This window comes from Bombus bifarius, unplaced genomic scaffold (genome assembly GCF_011952205.1).
Source record: "Bombus bifarius isolate JDL3187 unplaced genomic scaffold, Bbif_JDL3187 scf7180000008199, whole genome shotgun sequence".
Classification (NCBI taxonomy): Eukaryota; Metazoa; Arthropoda; class Insecta; order Hymenoptera; family Apidae; genus Bombus; species Bombus bifarius.
In genome coordinates this window covers 3,597,013-3,616,831 of record NW_022884505.1, presented here as the reverse complement: position 1 = coordinate 3,616,831, position 19,819 = coordinate 3,597,013, and the positions used below count along the sequence as shown (strand labels likewise).

At 34.9% G+C, this 19,819-nt stretch overlaps 1 protein-coding gene across 1 annotated transcript in view; it reads right to left on the bottom strand.

Annotated features, from left to right (window-relative positions):
* The window catches only part of LOC117210299 (titin), a 245,115-nt gene that overhangs the window by 169,901 nt on the left and 55,395 nt on the right, over positions 1 to 19,819 (bottom strand). Inside the window, exons 30-40 of the mRNA XM_033453195.1 lie at positions 19,313 to 19,679; positions 18,427 to 18,872; positions 17,401 to 17,791; positions 16,697 to 16,999; positions 16,443 to 16,609; positions 15,299 to 15,583; positions 14,211 to 14,397; positions 13,536 to 13,750; positions 12,895 to 13,179; positions 10,283 to 10,457; positions 355 to 710 (exon numbers count right to left, since the gene is read on the bottom strand). Coding sequence (XP_033309086.1) covers positions 355 to 710; positions 10,283 to 10,457; positions 12,895 to 13,179; positions 13,536 to 13,750; positions 14,211 to 14,397; positions 15,299 to 15,583; positions 16,443 to 16,609; positions 16,697 to 16,999; positions 17,401 to 17,791; positions 18,427 to 18,872; positions 19,313 to 19,679 — 3,177 coding nt within the window. The remainder of the gene's footprint in view (positions 1 to 354; positions 711 to 10,282; positions 10,458 to 12,894; positions 13,180 to 13,535; positions 13,751 to 14,210; positions 14,398 to 15,298; positions 15,584 to 16,442; positions 16,610 to 16,696; positions 17,000 to 17,400; positions 17,792 to 18,426; positions 18,873 to 19,312; positions 19,680 to 19,819) is intronic.

The window sequence follows — 19,819 nt, the reverse complement described above, 5'->3', positions numbered from 1 at the left end:
GAAAAATTAATTAATTCGTCGTTCCACTTGTCTTAATATTTTCCATTTCACATATCCAAGAATTCCCTGCTTTTAAAACAATGACAGATTATGATTATTTACATTATACACATACGTTTATCGTATCATTTTGATTTCGTATTGAGTTTGAATTTGCTTTGCCCTCGTGTGAACTAGAAATTTCATTTTCAATTAGGAAATCTTCTGACTAATTAAAAAAAAATCTACCAACATGTTGAGTCTGTTCGTACTTCTCTCACTATCACATCCACGTAATCTCGAAATCATTCAGGAGCTTCGGTTTACATTCTTCAACTAGTCTAAAGTATCGATTAAACCGTAGAATTAACAAACCTGCACAACAGGAGGTGCCCCATTCTCCGAGGACGACTGTTCCGTACTATGAATGGTAGTCTTCACGCTAACGCTGCTGGGTTCCTGTCCAGATTTTGTCAAGGTCGAGGACGTCGTCGATGAGATGTACTCTTTTTTCGTGGTCGTGTGTGTGGTGGAAGATTCTGTGATCGTCTGTGACATCTTGGTCAATACTTGACTCTCGTTTCCACCCTCGGTCTTCTCCGAAGAGAAGTGTTTGTCGCTGCTGCTTGCTGCATGCATTTCGTCGGCGGGCAATCTTTCGACTAATTCGAGTACTCTTTTCTCTGCAACCGCCCCCTCAGTCTTCTTCGCCTCCTCCCCTATCCAGTCACCTAATGAGGATGATTAATTTAGATATCAATAGATCGTCGTGTGCTTCTTTTTCTTTTTTTGGCACTCGGTTAAGACTTGCACGGTACGTCAGGTCTTTGTAATCCGGAAAAGGAAACCGGGGGCTGGTGAATGAGGATGGAATTTTGTAGTAAGTTCGTTATATCGCTCGCATTACGACGAGATACGTACGACGAGAAAAATAGAATATACGTCATACTTTGTCATACGATTAATTCGTGGCAAATTGATATTGAATGGATTAGAATTTTTATAAAATTAATAAATGCATTATTGACTTTTCTAGCAGGTTTTCTTTTCTACTGGATCAACGTACGAAATACTTGAAATTATGTAAAAATATGAAGAAATCTCTTCTCGTTTATATCTTTGTATTTACTGTTGTATTCTTCCATGATTAAGCACTATAATACTAAACTGTTTTTATGAAAGCTAGATCAAGGCACGAAATACTTGTAATTATGTAAAAATATGAAGAAGTCTCTTCTGTTTTTGTATTTACTGTTGTATTCTTCCATGATTAAACATTATAATAATAAACTGTTTCTGTAAAAACTAGATCAAGACATGAAATACTTGTAATGATGTAACAATATGAAGAAATCTCTTCTTTTTTTTTGTATTTACTGTTGTATTCTTCCATGATTAAGCGGTATAATAATAAACTGTTTCTGTAAAAGCTGTTGAATTTCAGGCCCATTGTATATAGTAACACTGATATTATTCAGCAAGGAGAAGTTGCATCACGTGTTACAAAATCACGCAATTCGTGGCAGAAATATTTAAGGTGACAAAGCTTAAGCTTATTGCAACTTTGTTTGCTAAGTTGACTTGGAAAGTGATATTATTATCCGTGATATACAACAATTGTCAAACAACTATTATACGTACATTATTTTATATTGATATTATAATTATCATTATGATATAACTGTAAATACGAGCAAATGTAAATGTGTTTGTAAAAAAGTAACGCATAATATATTTGTAAATGAGTCTATTACCATTGGCAATTTTAATTTCGATTGGACAAGGAAAAATACCTTCTGTTCTTAAAAGAAATATGACTTTGAACTCCTACATTGTCGTTGTATAGGAAATCAGGTGAAAATAATTTAGGCACAAAGTGAACACAAAGCATGAAGAAGTTTGAGATATAAGGCAAGTGTCACTGAAAGATGCCCCGAATTTCATTCACATTCTCTCATCACACTAAACTCCGGATAACTTGGCATCGAAGGAAGGCACGCATACCAAATATAATTTCACTCGACAAAATGGAGCACACCTTTAATAAAAATAAATCGTACGCAAAATACTCGTAGTAGGTAAACAAAAACAAAATTCGCGACAAATAGTCTACTCTACTAAATCCTCCGAATTTTATAGCGAAAAGGAATAATCTAAACTACGAAATAATAATTTTATATAATTCAAAAAAAATCTACCATTTTTCTAAACCGTTTAATCTCGTTGTCTTATCGAACTATTATACTTTGACGATCGACTCGCATCGATCTATCCTTCGCGAACTCTTCGAACTCTTCAACAGTCAAAAATATGATATTAATTTGTGAAATATTAATTAGCATCTATAATAAATAAATAAATAAATACCGAACAAACATTGAATTTCTATAGACTTTGCAACGTTGTTTCCTCCTGCTAGAGCATCGCCAGACGGTACACATTCTCGGAAATTCGTATTTTTATAAATATAATTTACAAAATAGCACTTAGGCAGAAAAATACTTTATCTGTAAAACATTACAAAGGATAAGTGTTTCGTATGTTTCTTCGTATTACGCGTATACTGTGCATTTTTGTATCTTGAAATTTCTCGTAGGTGCATGAGATTCCGCAGACTATTGGTCAGAAATCAAGAGTTTGATCGTCGATCAACATCGATCTGTTCCCTTGAATCACGAATGTATTAATAGCTGGCCAGTTAAATCGATGCCACGCTAGAATCGGATCATCGTATCCGGAATTGGAATCCGCGGGAATGGCGTAACCGTTTTGCAGGAATTCCGCGTTTGCTCGACTCTCGAAAGCAACCGGAAACGGAACTCGAGGACCACCGATGTCGTTAAACAATGAAAAAGGGAATTAATCTTGCCGCGAGATCGAGACGAACTAAACCGTATTCTACGTTATTTTAGAAATTTCGCACCTTTCTTTGTTTCGAACGACAGAACAGAGGTTTAACTGCTAAATAAACAGGAATTTTAAACAGCTTCAAGGAATTTTAAACGAATTGTACGTTCCACGAGAGTCACGAAAAATAATAGAACGAAAACTCTTCTTCTCTAACAATTTCTATTAAAAGACGACTGCTTTCGAAACGAATGATTTTTTGGTGATTAATTCTTTGGCTCTGTAACATCGAACTATATTTGTCGTATGGATTATGATTCAAATTTTGGAGAAGCATTAGGTTGTCCGGAAAGTTTCTTTCGTTTCATAAGGTGATAATAGACGAACAACAATTTCTGTTTTATATTATTTTATTGAATTAGGTATGATCCATTTCGTGCATAATACAATAAAATAATATAAAACAAAAAAAAATGAATAAACATTTCGGACAACCTAATAGATTGAATTTTATAACAGAGTTTAATATAAACTTCAACTCTAGTTTGAATTTTAACTTTCTGGTCTATCAAACTGGGAATTTTACTCGTTGCAAATTGTAAAATTTATCGATATTTGGCATTGTACGCAGTTACACGTTGTAACAGAGAATATTTAGCACTGATTTAAAATTCTGAATTAAATTCTAGTTGTTATACTCAATCGATGGATGTTTCGTATTAATTATAAACTTCTATGCGTGGTTCAAAATACATGCGATCTTCTGATAAACATTACGTATACGTACACCCATGGTTAAGTGCGTGTAAATTTCATTAATATGTGACTCATATTCTTAAGTTATTTATTAGTTATATGGTCTCCATTTTGAGATCGTAAAAAGAAATTTAGATAAACTTCACAAACATAGATCATAAACAAATATACGATATTTTGAAAATATATTTTGATGAAACATATGATTAATTAATACAGATTAAATCGATCGAAAGTCGATAAAAATTCGTTAATTGGTTGAACAGACTCAGTGACGAAACTACAACTACCAAAGGATTCCATTTCATTGTTTCCAATATAACTCGCTCCTCACCTGAAGATCTCATAAACTTCAGGTTTCAAGCTAATCAAAAGAAGTTTGTAGGTTGGCGAGAAACCAAGATACGATACGCTCGAACCGAAAATTCATCCCGACCGACGTATCTGGATCGCGAGAATTCGGCCCGAGTCGTCCTGAATTCACTCGCAAATCACGAAACATCCGTTCGGATGTTGGTTCCAGTAAAACTTCACCGCGGCTGTTATTTACAGAGAATCAAGCTCCTCTTCCCTTTCTTTTTCTTTTTTTCTCTCTTCATGGGAAGTTGATTACACGATCTCCGAATTTTATGGTTTGCTGAAAGGCCGTAAAAGTTAACTTTGGACGTTGTATCTTGCTTTCGATGAATTGGAAAGCCCTTCGAACGACTAAGAAAACAGTATGCCCACGATCAACGACGAAAATAGTAACGTTCACCTAGCACCGGGTAAATCGATCATTGGCACGGGATTTATTAAGTCGAGCGTGAGATTTGAAATGATATCGGGAATTACAGTGATCCCTTTTAAAATAGATACAACGGCGAGAAACTGTGTCGTAGCGAATTTCATTTGGAAGTTGTTCTCGGGCTTGCAAATAATTCAGCATAATGGGGACGAATAGAAAAATTTAATGGAGTTTTGGAGATTTATAACGTACTTCTCGTAGGAATTATTTCACTAAGATGGAATTTTACGAAAAAGAAGAAATTGCACGAGATATTGAAAATACGTTGTAAGATATCTTTAGAAGGTAAATTATTGCTTTAACCCTTTGCACTGGGAATTTTATTTCAATTTCGTTAGCAGCAGCTGCCAACGCTTTTAAGTGTTTTATTTGAAATTTACTTTAACTAAAAAATAAGACAATTTAAATAAATAAAGGAAGAAAGAAATTCGCTTAAATAGCAGTTTTATTCGTACTATTGTTGTATTTTGTAATTTCTAAGTGTATGATATTTCTTGAAACAATTTCCAGGATGCAATCCTGCTTTTCTTTCTCACGTTTCACAAAAGAAAGGTGGATATGAAAAAATGTCGAGTGAGAGTGGGAGCTCCTGAGATAAAAACTGACGTCGAGTCACACTCGACATACAAGTGCAAATGGTTAATGTAATAAAAAATATTTACGAATACGTTGGCTGGTCTCGTATAATACGAGTTTGAAAAATAACAATATCTGTACAACGTGATCTATCGAAATTTCATTCGAAGGTACGATTTACTGTCAGAAATTTTGATTATGAGCACATAAATTCAGCCATCGTTTCATCATACTGCCATCTGAAGGAAATTTATTTTTATCAAACAGCTGTCTCTTGTGTCACGTTATCCGTAGATACTCGAATCATCGAAAGCACGAAATACGTTAACAACGTGTCAAAACAATGTTCTGCAACCTCTTCTAATCAGGATCTGTATATTTCAATATCTCGCCAACTATAATTTAATTTACAATTTGCTACTATGACATGAAATGAATGTGCCAGATCGTGATGTATGGAATGTCTAATTTTATCAATTTTCTAATCTACTCCTTTTTCATCAAATATTTTTATTCTGACAGATAATGTGGTATGAAATATAATTTATATTAAAACTTCCTCTCTTTTAGACGACTAATATTTTAACTTCTGCTCCTATGAACACGTCTTTCTTAGAATTCAATGAATTTCGTTCAATTCGATAAAAATTAAAAACTCAAACACGCGTGTCTATACACAAGACAACGATCGAACTGTCGCTTCGCACGTAACAATCCTCGAATAATTTATATCAATTAAATTATATTACCAAAATCTTGTTAGAAGACTGCGGAATTTTATGCCTTTGTGATAGGTTCGAGGACGAAAAAATTGACAAAACGATTCGTAAAATACACGTAAATATGAAAATACACGTAATAGGCCAGAGTACGCAACGGTAGATACGTAAAAATATGTAAAATATCGAGAATGGATTAACGATTATAATATTTAGCAAGTGAAACAAGCATCTGATCATGCTTCGTGCTTTAGTTACGCTCTCAAAAATACGAATTTGCATAAATATCTACAGTCTACTTATCACTGGTGTTACCTGCGATATAGGTTTCAGAGCGTCGATCGATTTCGTGTCAATTTATGGGTCAGTCGATGGCGTTTCGTGGTCGAATCGAAGAGAGCGACACTAGGTAGGAGCGAGGCTCCCCGAAGAAGACGCGCTCGAATTCCCTGGGTTAGCGACTCTGGACTAGGCTACGTGCCGGGTATTCGTGCCGACAAAAATAACGTGCTTTCTGCGTGTGTGCACCGGCCGAAAGAGAGAAGGAGCGAGGGAGAGCATCTCCTCTGGCCATCGCGACACACGGAACAAGATTGCGAGAATACGGAAATCGCGGAACTGACCTGTCCTCGGGGATGGACCAGCTCGTCCAATTAATAATAGTAAGTTAGTGTCGTTAGTTATCGAACGTTCGAAGGTAAATTGAAATGATCGATGAGCTTTAAGGGGAGATTTAATTTATCGTAGTTGGAATCTTAGAAATGAAACGAAATTTTTGTTATTAGGAATATTTTTCTCCTTATCTTTCTGTGTGTTTTTTATTTTTTTTTATTTGTTAATGGAATAGTGGATTTAAGTCTACCGTAATTTTGTATCATTCTATTTGTTTCAGTCCATGATTTTTATTCAGTTTGCAATTTTTATTTCATTTGGTGTCCGATTTTTTAGGGAAACGAATTATCTTCGAATGGTGAAGAGTGAAAAGTGAAATGTTTGATGAATCGATTTTCTGGAGGATATAGTATCGACAGGATCATGAAAAGTGAAAAGCGAGATGTTCTTTTATAATTAGACTTCTTCACTCGTTCTATTGTTTTTTTGTTATAAAGTATTGGAAAAAGAATGTTGCTTGCCAATGAGTGTGATAGTTTCCCTATTGTATTTACATTGTTGAAATAGCGTTGAATTTATGATTATGGTTTCTTTATAACCCTGAATCATACTGAATCATAATGATTTATTTTGGAACTTCGATACGTTACGCGTATAATATTAGTAGTTTGCTGGTTACGTTGTTACTAATTCTGTAACGTCGACTGTTTAGATTTCACGTATGTGATCTTAATCTGTAAGTACAGCTTTCTCAATGTTAAGGGTACAATTTCACCTACCGTTTCTCTTAAATGATCAATAAAAAGAGGAAACAAAAATATACGTAGTTGCATGAAACCAACAAAGATCATAACAATCAGTTGACATACCAACCACTGTACTAGAAAAGCAACGCACGTATATAGAAGTCTTATTTAACACGTATTACATCACTAATCTGTATACATACAACCAATTTACTATATTTACAGTTGTGTGCAAAAGTTTTCTACCAGACAGATCTTTCACTTTACGCTCTTGTAAAAAATATCTAAACGAATTTGAACTAACACTGGACATGAGAATATGACAAGAGAAAGAAAAATAATTCTAAATAAATACATACTTTTTTAACATTACTCAGAAAAATTCATATACAATATAACTAACTTGAGGCTCTTGTAAAAAATATCTAAACGAATTTGAACTAACAGTGGACATAAGAATATGACAAGAGAAAGAAAAATAATTCTAAATAAATGCATACTTTCTTAACATTACAGAGAAAAATTCATACAATATAACAAACTTGAGGCGCTTGTGAAAAATATCTAAACGAATTTGAACTAACACTGGGCGTAAGGATATGACAAGAGAAAGAAAAATAATTCTAAATAAATACATACCTTTTTAACATTACTCAGAAAAATCCATATACAATATAACAAACTTGAGGCTCTTGTAAAAAATATCTAAACGAATTTGTACTAACAGTGGATATAAGAATATTGCAAGAGAAAGGAAAATAATTCTAAATAAATACATACTTTTTTAACATTACAGAGAAAAATTCATACAATATAATAAATATTTTTCATATATTTTCTATGTAATAGCATTTAATCTTGCAATTTTATTTAATATTAGTTAGAGTATCGCGTTTGAAATATAAAGTGAAAGATCTATCTGACCGGAAACCATTGCTTACCGCTGTGAAACAAACACTTCTAGAGATCACGTCCACTCTATTATTGACAGTATCACCATAAAACTACTCGTTGAAACTGTTATTCTTCTTTACGTTCGATGATTCACGATTCAAAGAAATTTATCGTTCAATCAAAATTAATAAATACCTGATGTTTTACGGATATTTTCTATAAAATGCGAAACATACGTTAGAAAATGAGTATTGAAGCGAACGATCGACTAGACGAATGTTTCTACGTGGATCGTAATACAGTGTACAGGTGGGCGTAGAAACGTCAGATTTAATTGCGCGGCATGTGCACCGACCTAATATTAGTCGTGACTCAAAGTGACTTTTCGTCGGTGAAAGAAGAGAAAAGAGTTTGTTTAGTCGCCCTGGTTAAAAATAAGACCCCTCCCTTCTATATTACAGCCGAGTTCGGGGTAATGGATCATGGGATATCGCCTGTTCACGAATATCCCCGTCAAAAAGAGTTTACTCGACGCCAAAACGGAAAGCGATATTTATCGTCGGGATGAATGTTGATAAAAGATTCAAATTACGACCAGCTACTATCATTTTTAATAAAAATAGCAGATTTCATCGTGTTTATGGGAAAATATAGGGCAGATTTTAAGGGGGGGAAAAAAGAGAGCGGTAGAAAATAAGTGAAAATTCAGGAGAAGACAGTATAGAAATTTATAAATAAACAAACTTCATTGTAAAGGCGACAAAAATGTAGAATTTTCAAAAAGTGTCAAAAATCTATGGAAACCACGAATAAACCATTTTTATGTGAAATTATCGTTATGAAAATTGCTAAAATGAAAGTAAAATAAGTTGGAACAAAAACAGGAAAATTCAAAAGGACGCACAAATAGGAAATTCAATAGAAGCCGATGAAAAAGCAAGCAATCCTTTCCCAGTACAAAATTACAATTACGACGAAAGTAAAACGTACCAGGGGGAGGGTAAACAAATACGAAAATTGAATAAAAGGGAGAAGAAGAAATTAAAAATTCAGTAAAATCAACGAAATTGGATAGAAAAAGATAAACAACCCTCTCTTTGTCTATATAAAAAGCACAATTGTAACAGGACCAAAAATAGAAAAATAGAAAATTAGAACAATAGAAAACTTTAGAAATACGCAAATAAGAAATTTATGTAAAAACGATACAAGAGATACAATTTGATAGAAATAACAACACGTCAATAGAAAAATCAAAGATATTCGACCATGATATTTAAACAAATATCTCATAGCGAAGGTCACTGAAAATTGCGCGGGCTCAGCGTTGCAATGAAACAACCAAAACTTCGAGACGCTGGCAAACGGGTGGTCGCGTGATTTTTCTCGCGGAAACCAACGAGAACGAACGGTGTCGAATTTCAGAGAGACCCGTTGCTGTCGCAACATCCCGCTGCTACGTATCATAATCTTTTATCCATTCGTATCGTTCGTTCGTTGCGACATCTCGCTTTTCCGGTGATACTGTTCTTCTATGTGGAAGCTGTGTGTCGGCTACCTGGTGAATGAAGCTGCCATTCGGTTTGCATAGACGCGTATTAATAACTCGTGACACCGTTGTCGGTTTCGACGATATTTTGGCTACGCGCGAACTAATTTACTGTAACGCGGTTGGCAATAAAAATCGCTTCGTTTCCGAGAGATCGACATCGCCTAGAATTAACCGCGAATATTCCACGCTGTTCGACGTTGCGGAATTTCTGTTCGTTTAAAATCGAGCCGCGACGAAAACATACGAGAGACGAATATTTTTATTTTCCAAGACTAAATACGTTAAGAGCAACGATGTAGTAGTTTGTATCCAATGATGAACGAGTTCATTGATGTTCACGCGTAAGAAAGTCATAAACGGTAAGATAAATACGAGTATTTGTCTGGTTGTTACTGTAACGAGTACAGGAAATTATGTGATAAAAGTTTAAGGGAAGGTGCAAGATTATAATTTAGGAAGATAGCGTAGAAAATATTTAGCGCAAAGGTGAAATGGTTGAAGATTGTAAAATATAGCAGGTTGCCAAGATTGATAATAATTTGATGGATAAAAAATGAAAAATTATATTCCATTAAAAATTTACTACGTTATGCTGGAAAACATTATGTCGATTTAAAAAATGAAGAAATTAAGCGAGGAATAAAGCGTGCAAGTTATAGATGCGTTCAGCAAACGTTGTGTTATAACATTATAGGTACCAGTAGTATGATATAATAGTAGTTGCGGATAATAAAATGATACACATTCTTTTCTTTTGTTCCTGACAAGGGATACGTTTGCTTAAGAATTGTCAAGGTCAGATTTAATTGCTTACCAATATCTAGACGAGCACTGCAAATCGCCTTGCCAGCAGCGTTCTCCGCCACGCAGGAAATCGTACCAACATGCGTGCTTCCGGTCTCTGGAATCGTCAACACCTGTCGATCACCGCTGACCGACACCAAGAAGTCCTTGCCATGAACAGGACGATCGTTAAATAGCCATTGAATCTGAAAGTCACCATATCAACTCACTTAATTACATTTTATTTCTCGAGATCTATCGATTTGTTGCTTAAAAGTCTCATCCCTTAGAGAAGTTGGATTTATATAATTAAAAGAATAATTGTATATTCGTAACCATAACACGTCTGATGTAGGAAAAATATCGATCAAATTGTATCGATCACAATAAAACCAGCGATTCCATGCAAAAGATTAACGTAAATAAAAGTCCCAACCTTGAGCCAAGTTTAAAAAGCTCGTAGAAGAAAAAGAACTTTCTCATCGTCCGACGGTAAACGAAGCATCGTTGCAAAGCTACAAACGAGACCGCGTACTCGAGATCGATTGCATCACAAAATTCCGAAATATAAACTACTTTTGCTTGTGGATGTTCAATCCACGAACAACACAGAAAATTCCACGAAATGTTCGGCGTGTTCGAACGAACGAACCAGTTTCTACAGTTCCGAGTGCCGATTACCTACAATATCTGATGGATCGTACCGGGAAATTCTATTAATTATACAATCTGTAAGTACACGCGTATAAAATCAATACTAAAATGCTATTTATTACTAGCACGCAAAATTCTTTCGATCATTCTGCATACTGAAATAAAGGCAGCTGCGTAATTCGTATTCTCGTCGATTATACATAGAGCGTTGATCGTAAATCAATAGTTTCACAATATTCAAATCGGAAATAATCCGATGGAAAGTTCACGAACGAAACGATATCGATACCTGATCCGCGAGTGTCACTAAAAATTTCGCGGAGAACCTCGCGGCGCGGCTGCACCCGCGAATTTCCACATCAGGTACATTGTTCCCGTTTAAATATAACCCGGAGGCACGAAATTACTCTTGGTCGGCCACCTCCTGACAGTCTGGCCAACTCTGCGCCCCATCTTTTACGCGTCCCTCGACACCTTCGACAAACGGATCCAAGATGCGGCGCCGCGATTCGACACTCGTCTATTCGCCTGGTCTCCTCCCATCGAACAGTAGTCGTGAACATTTCGTAACATTTAGCGCGTTGATGCGAGTTCCACGTGGTTCGAAGGTTGTGACACATTTTTCTTTGTTGATATAGTAGTTGGGTGTCTGAGGCTAAGAGCTACGCTTTGGCTACGTTTAAACAGTAGATTTTTATGTATTTTATGTATTTGCATAAAATTTAAAGCTGCAAAATATGAAACAGTATGGGGGTTGCTTATTTTCTAACGAAACGATTCTTCATCAGGTTCTATATTTCATCTTTGTACTACCAAATTTTTGTAGTCGTAAAGGATATTGTTTAATGATATGATATTTTATATAGTTGGACCTATTTGAGCGATGTGCAGTTGCTATAATAAATACAATGGTGGGAATACGTTTTGTAGCCACTGTATAAAATATGTAAAATATTAACAGTAACAGTTGATTTTTTGTATTTTATGTATTTGCAGAAAATTTAAAGCTGCAAAATATGAAACAGTATGGGGGTTGCTTATTTTCTAACGAAACGATTCTTCATCAGGTTCTATATTTCATCTTTGTACTATCAAATTTTTGTAGTCATAAAGGATATTGTTTAATGATATGATATTTGATATAGTTGGACCTATTTAAGCGATGTGCAGTTGCTATAATAAATACAATGGTGGGAATACGTTTTGTAGTACTACTGTATAAAATATGTAAAATATTGTTGTCATTATAATATTTGATGGGTGGAAGAAATTTCTGTCTAGATCCTAGTATTCTAATTGTGTTCGTAGAAATATGAATTTGCATAGAAATTATGATTATTATGATTTTATTCAGACTATGAGAGTCCGATATTTATTTAACGATATTCAAAATTGTTTTGTGATTTTCTTGTGACAGATGGCTTTTTCTACGGTTGGAAGTTAGCGACGTTAATCGTATATTTGCAAATTATGGTCAAGTAGGCCTTCGATGATACTGAAAGCGATATTATAGTAACGATATACATACAATGATACTAATAGCGAACTGTTTCACCTAACACAGGATCTAGTTTTTAAATATCAGTGTATCTTCTATTTCGCTGTTATATTCCTCAGGGTTTTGTAGTTGAAAAAGTCTACAATTTTGGTAAGAAGTATTTGAATTGAATGTACGAAACATAGTGGAATTCAAAAATGGATAATAACTTTTATAATACTTTGTAACAATTGAGAAAGTGGTTCGATCATAAATCCTTCAGTTCTGCGTTATAAGATACGAAGAATTGACAATTATTATTAGATTGAAATTGGAATTATTAATCCAAATACGATATACATAAATAATCGTTAATTATTTGAAGATTGTATAATAAGGCAAATAATATTCTTTTTCCAAACAATCAAGAATTATTCACGTATATATCGTACTCGACCTAATAATTATAATTTGCATATCTTAAAATTCAAAACAAAAGGTATATAACTTACTTTCGGAGCTGGTTTCCCAACTACAATACACTCGAATTTCGTAGAAACGCCCTCTGACACTCTTCTGTCTTCAAACTTTTCCTTAAACGTAGGAGCGATCAATTTCTCTTCCATTTGCACGAATTCTTCCTTTCTCCTAAAGTCACCCAACGATCTCACGACCAAACGTGCGAAAGCTTTCGCCTCTCCGTGCGCGTTAAACGCTTTGACCACGTAATTCCCTTTATCCTCGGGGATCGTCGAAGAAATCTTCAGAATACTCGTTCCATCTTGCCTCCGCTGGATCTGAATCATCAAAACACAGTAGGATATAAAGTTGGGGATTATTTAAATATTTCGTACAGGCAGCAGTAGTTAATTTAACATGGAAGGGCAAACATTAGCGAGAAATACGAGGAAGAAAAATAAATTTGACAGTAGAAAATAACGTTCTTCAAAGAACACGATCATCGAGCCTTTTTTTAAATTTTGATTATTTGTATTCGCGTATCGCGTACATTACGTGACATTGCGTTTAGCAAATAACTTTTTAAAAATAATTTATCTTTCGAAAGCTGCTCGTCTGATTGTTCTTGGTTCTGAAGCAACCACGTGCGTGTTTCTTCGATATCTCATTGAATTTTATTTTAGCAAACACTCACCAGGATACGTTCGTTCTCGGTGATCTCGCCACTGTCAGAGAACCATCTGAGTTCTGGTTTCGGTTCTCCAACTACCGCACACTCAAAAGTGGCGGTCTCGCCTTCCGCCACCAGAGAATCTGTCGGAAGTTTCACGAATTTTGGAGGTGAACCCGCGACCAATGTTTCTTCCACTTCTGTCCGTGTCTTGTCCAATTTTTTCGAAACGGTCACCGCTGCATGAAAGATATTTGTTATTTTACACGTTGATTATTGTTATTATGATTTGTTATTTTACACGTTAGCAAAGAGAACGTGTGATTTACAAAAGCTGGAGATTATTTCGGTGATTAAGTTTCTCATTTACCCAAGGATTACGTAATCTATAAATGAAATTTGAATTTTGTTTAAGAAGACACGGAATTAATTAAAACATCTATAAATAAGCATCTTTGAATGCTTCTTTGAAAATGATCAAATTCCAATTATGGCACAGCTGTTGTAAATACAATCAATGAGCGTAAAAAGTTTAGATTCTATAACAAGGTAGACAAAGAGTTACAATAAAAAATCTACTACAAAAATTTACAGGAAATTTCTTGGCGTTAAAAATAATAGCAAAAGACGTGGATTATTAAAATATAAAAATTACGAATTTCATGGTATGTAAGTATTCGATAAAACGTTTCTACGTACGTGTCACTGTTAATGTGCACTGACTAGACGCTTCACCGCCAGAATTAATGGCGACTACTTTGTACACACCGGCGTCATCCAAAAAAGCTTCGTGAATGACCAAGGAACATTTGTCACCCTGGAACAACAGCTGGAAATCGGCTGACTCCTTTACAGGTTGATCATCGTGATACCAAATCACCTGTGCCAACAAATTTACAGATTTTCTGTTATAAAAGAAGTTACAGAATTAAATGTCGAAGCTTAGCTAAAATATTCGACTGTATTCGTTTCATCCATCGAGCATAAGATAGCTCTACTATCGTTTATTCTGACTTTCACAAAACTTTTTCTTTTATAATTACACGCCACATACTTTTGAATTATTTTTTAATTAAAAACAGAAGTCTGCCTGCCTTGAAAGAATTAATCGTTAAGAAAAACTTTTCGAGCCAGCCATTATGAATTTACTCAAATAACAAATAATAAAAATTCATAGAAAGAAACGGTCCATATAGTATTTAAAAATATATGCTACTTCTAATCTGTTAATTGGGTCTCCTCTCAAGTGAAAATTTTTATCCTCGCAAAGCTAAAAGTTAACAAAACCGAATCAATTTCTGTAGCAGATTAATTTTGGTTCTCGCAAATGTAAATATAATACTTTTAATATACATTAGAAAAAAATAAAAATGGAACGACATGTAAGAAATGGGTTCCTAAATAATGTAATTATTATGTCTAAGAAAATCTTCTTTGTTTAATTTATAAATCTTCCAAACGATCTGATCTACGATTTCTTCTCAATTTCGTAGAGAGAATACCATGGACTGACATAGTTGTGATTCTTCGGCCTTCGATCGAATTATTACGTCGCATCTTGTTCCGAATATTCCCGTTCGCTTGTTTTTCACGTCTGCCCGGAACGAAACTCAACGTACTAATAATACAATTTGCAAGCCGAAGAATCGCGAATATCGTTACGTCATCGCGAAAGTTTCAAATCAGAAACAACTTGGAATATGCCAATTATCGAGACTACCCTAAATCAACATCGACAAAACTCGGGCTACCTCTCGAGTATTTCTCTGATCTCACAAAACACTCACTTCCGGTTCAGGTTGGCCAACGATCACGCAGTCCAGTCGAACAGACAAACCCTCCTGAACCTTCAGATCCTTCAATGGCATCTGAATCTTGGGGACCACGGGCTCCATGTCGCTGCAAGCGAAGTCAGAATCGCTGGTTTCGTGAGGAAGTCGTCCTTTCACCGAAACGTTGCAAGACACCGTGGCCTCGCCGGCGTTGTTCTTAGCGACGACCGTGTAACATCCGGCATCCTTTGCAAACGCCTCCGAGATGATCAGGCTGGTTCGCCCGGCGTCCGTTTGTATCTGAAACGGCGAATCCCGACACCCTGAACATTCAATTTCAATTCTTCGTTTTCACCGGCCGCTACATTGCTTTATTTCGAATTCGGCGCGTGCACATGCGGCTAAAAATATCGCGACACGGTCGCCTCGCCTCGAATGGGAGACCGTGGAAGAGAGAGAAGACGAGGAAACAATGTTTTGCTTAAAAATTATGTTGTTGCATCCAATAGCATTGCGTTGCTTCTTATGGGAAAGCCCATCGTATTTCGATACGTTTAATTTTGGTAGGTTCGGATGAGTGAAAATTAATTGTACTTTCGATGGAACAACTATAGAGAAAGATACATTGCTTGGTTGCATTTCCATTTGTGTGTTAATTATTCTGCTAATTTTCTTGTTAATTCGTAATTGATGTTATAGAATCGAATGGTAGATAATTGTTTTTATTTCACAGAAGATGTCTTACGTTTTACAAACAATTGTCTTTAAAAGGAAGAGAAAGAAACATAATTCTAATTTCTTAGAAACAATTATTTGCCTCAATGGTGTAAAGTATTCCAAACTTTTGAACAGCAATGTACATTACAAACGTAGAAGGAAAGCCTTTAGCTATATATATACAATTTTATGCTACTTTTGAAAAACGTGTCTTATCAAAAACTTGTTAAAAGTCGTTTTGGTGCTTTTTGGATTGTTTGGAAACTTGAATTTTTTCGATAAAAAGATTATATATCCTGTACGATATTTTATTTTCTAGCATTTCATATCCGTTTTCAACTTTCTTCTTGTATATATTTACTGTGTTTCGAATAATTTTCACGTTAAGTATAAAATAATAATAATAAGTATCAGCGCCTTTTAAATAAACATAAAAATTTACCTTTAAGTTCATGGTTTCTTCCACCGGTCTTCCATCGTGGTACCAAGTCAAAGTAGGCGTTGGATTTCCTTTTGCTTCGCATTCGAGCTTCACCCTTTGACCTGCTCTTCCCATGGCATTCGATAACGGAGCAACAAAATATGGTTTTTCCGACGTAAATTCCACAGCTAAAAATGCACGATGCATAAAATCAACCTTTCGATTGGAACTACATATTTCTTGTTGACAAATTAAGAAATTATTAAGTTTCTTACGTTGTATATCGAGAAAAGCGGAAGTGGAGGCTTGACCCAGTCGATTGGCGGCTTTGCAAGTATAAGTAGCCTTATCTTCTAAGAAGACTTCTTCGAATTTTAAAACAGCCTCACCGTTATTGTAAGTGATGATGTAATCAGGAGAATTATCGATGTTCACGTCGTTCTTGAACCATTGTACAGTTGGCAGAGGATTACCTTCGACGATGCACTCCATCCGATGAGAAGATCCTTCCACCGCCATCGATGCCACTAATTCTTTCACGAAAACCGGTGGACTCGGTTGCTCTTCCGGTGCTGTTTCTAAAAATTCGACGTTATAATCATATTCGTAAAAGCTTTACTAAATCCCCATATGGTAAGATATTCAATTAGCCAATCGTATAAAATATTAAAGTCTAGAAATTAAAAGATGAACTATATTAAAATTAAATTAACCCCTTGAAGGTTCATGAGCAAATTTTCAATTCTATTTTTATATCTTTGTAATTGATAAATAATAACGTTAATATTATAGCAAGGGGGATTTTAATTGGAATTAAATTAAATTTCGAATATTACTATAAATAAGTAATTTACAATATTATATATTCGGAAATTGTTACATAAATATTAGAAATAATAATAGTCCAATTATTCGCTTTTCTCTCGTTTCCCATATTTATCAACTTATTAAAATTCTTTTAAATATATTACAAAATTACCTTTAACAGTCAACGTGGCAGACGTTTCCGCTGACCCGGCGATATTAAAAGCTCTGCAAGTGTATTTTGCAGAATCTTCGGCGAAAGTTTCTTCGATCGTCAAAGTACAAATGCCTTGAACATACGTTGTCAGATAATCAGGGTTATTCAAAATCGAGATTCCATCCTTGTACCAAACCACTTCCGGCGTTGGTTGACCAACGAGGTTGCACTGGAAAGTGAATTTTTCTCCTTCTTGTACAGTGGCATCGTGTAGGGGAACGGTAAATTCTGGAGCCAATGGAGGAACGTTCTCTTTTAGCAGTCTTTCTACTGATTTCTCGCGTATTTCTTCGGTGACGATGTTCTTCTGTGGACTTGGTTCGCGTTGAGACGTTTTCTCAATTTCCGTCTAAAATTAAAAAAGAAAACAGCATATACGTATATGTATACGATGCATACATAAAGTGTCAAAAGTGTGAGTGACAATTATATTGAAAGAATGAATATAATATATATATGATAACTTTTTAAATTAATTATATATAAATATATTTCATACCAAGTTGTTATCTTTTAATATTCAGATTTCTATCAGATATTATAATCGATTTTAATATACAATATTCAATTGTAAACGTGCTTCTTTAATATTTCAAAAAATGTTTCATACATATTCCTTACATTATTCTAGTTTTATTATAATTAAATAATTATAATAGAACTAGAAAAATATTTTTAGTAATTCACGTGGAATAACATCAGTAAGAATAGAAAATAAAAATGCTCTTAGCTCATTGTTATCGTAGTTATTTCATCTTCAACCGAAATGGAAACGCGATTCATCTGTATTACGTGACTCATGCATCTTGTATATCACGTAAGAAATCGAGAATGCATCCTATTTTCCTTCTAGTTTTCTTAGAAAAACATTCACTTACGCGTTTTAAAGGTCGTATCGATAATTAAAATTATACCATTAGCGAACAGAAAAAAAGAAAGATGCAAAATACAGAAAAAGACGTAGAACGAGAATATATGTTATACCTTTTGCAAAATATGTATTTCTTTAGTGATAGTTGCGGAAGTGACCATTTCTTTGACGAAACTTTTGTCCGTGCTGTCGATCTTCTCGGTTTGCGCTGACACCGAAAACGACGGTGGAGCAGAAACTTTTTCAAACGTCTTTTCCTCTTTCAGTTTCTTTGCTTCTATCGTTGCTTTCTCCAATGTCTCGGCTGCTAATTTTTCCGCGATTCTCCTCGCGTTCTCCGCTTCTTCTCTGGCTGCTTCTGCGGCAGCCATTTCCACTTTCGCGGCCTGTAACCTTCTGTCTGCTTCCTGCTTCTCGATCCTTAATTTCTCCTGCAGATCTTCCGCGTTTTTCAAATTTTGAGCCAACGTTCGGAATTCGGACGAGACGACGGCGAAGGAGTCTAACATTTGGCGATTTTCCACGATCACTTCGTTGAATTGTGGTAATCTGTCTGTACCTACATAACAGCACAAAGGATAGCAATTTTACTATTTTGGTATAACGCTACATAAACGAAATAAAACACTGAAACGAAAAGAAACTTTGTCCCATTATGTAATATATCGTCTGAGATTTAAACACATACGAATTTCAAAATCGTGTCAGAATTATTTGCAATGACAAAATATTTTATATAGATCCATATAAATTTCTATTTTACTACGTCTGTTTGGTGATAGTTACGTGTATTTAGCTATTTATATTTTCCATTAAATATTTTGTATTTTATATAGAAATTAAAAAAAAACTTTCGAAGAACTCGCTTTTGTATATTGAACACAGTTTTTCTTACAAATAATTCCTACTTAATAATTTGTGTTATTTATCGTTTATATGCATTCAAATACGTATCTTAAATTCTATATATTACATTTCCAATTTACTTTGTTCGCTTACCAAATACGATTGTCGATAGTTCCTTCAGCTTTTCGATTCTCCTTTCTTGAACTTCTTCGCCTGGCTTCAAGTAACGATCTATTTCTTGAAGCAAATCCATGGCGTCTTTCGGAGTCTTCACCGCGGTTGCTTTCCTCGCTATCACGACCAACAATTTGCTACCCTCTCTATTCCATTCTTTGGCTTCCTCCAAGAGTGTGAAATACTCTATGCTCAAATTCATTCGCTTCTTTGTTTCTTCGATTTTCCTCTTCAAGTTTCTCCACCTCTCACGCAAGAAAGAAATATCGTTGACGATTTGAGGCGTTAAAATATTAATCGATTCTTCGGTCGTCTTCACGAACGTCTCGATTCTTTCTTCCAAAATCTACGAACCAGAAACACGATACACCATTTCAGCATTTTAACAACGAGAGAAATATATTTAAAACGCGAGTAATTTCTTCCAAACTATTGTTTCTGTCTTTTTAAATTACTCAATGTTACTTCTAAATATTATTTTTCTTT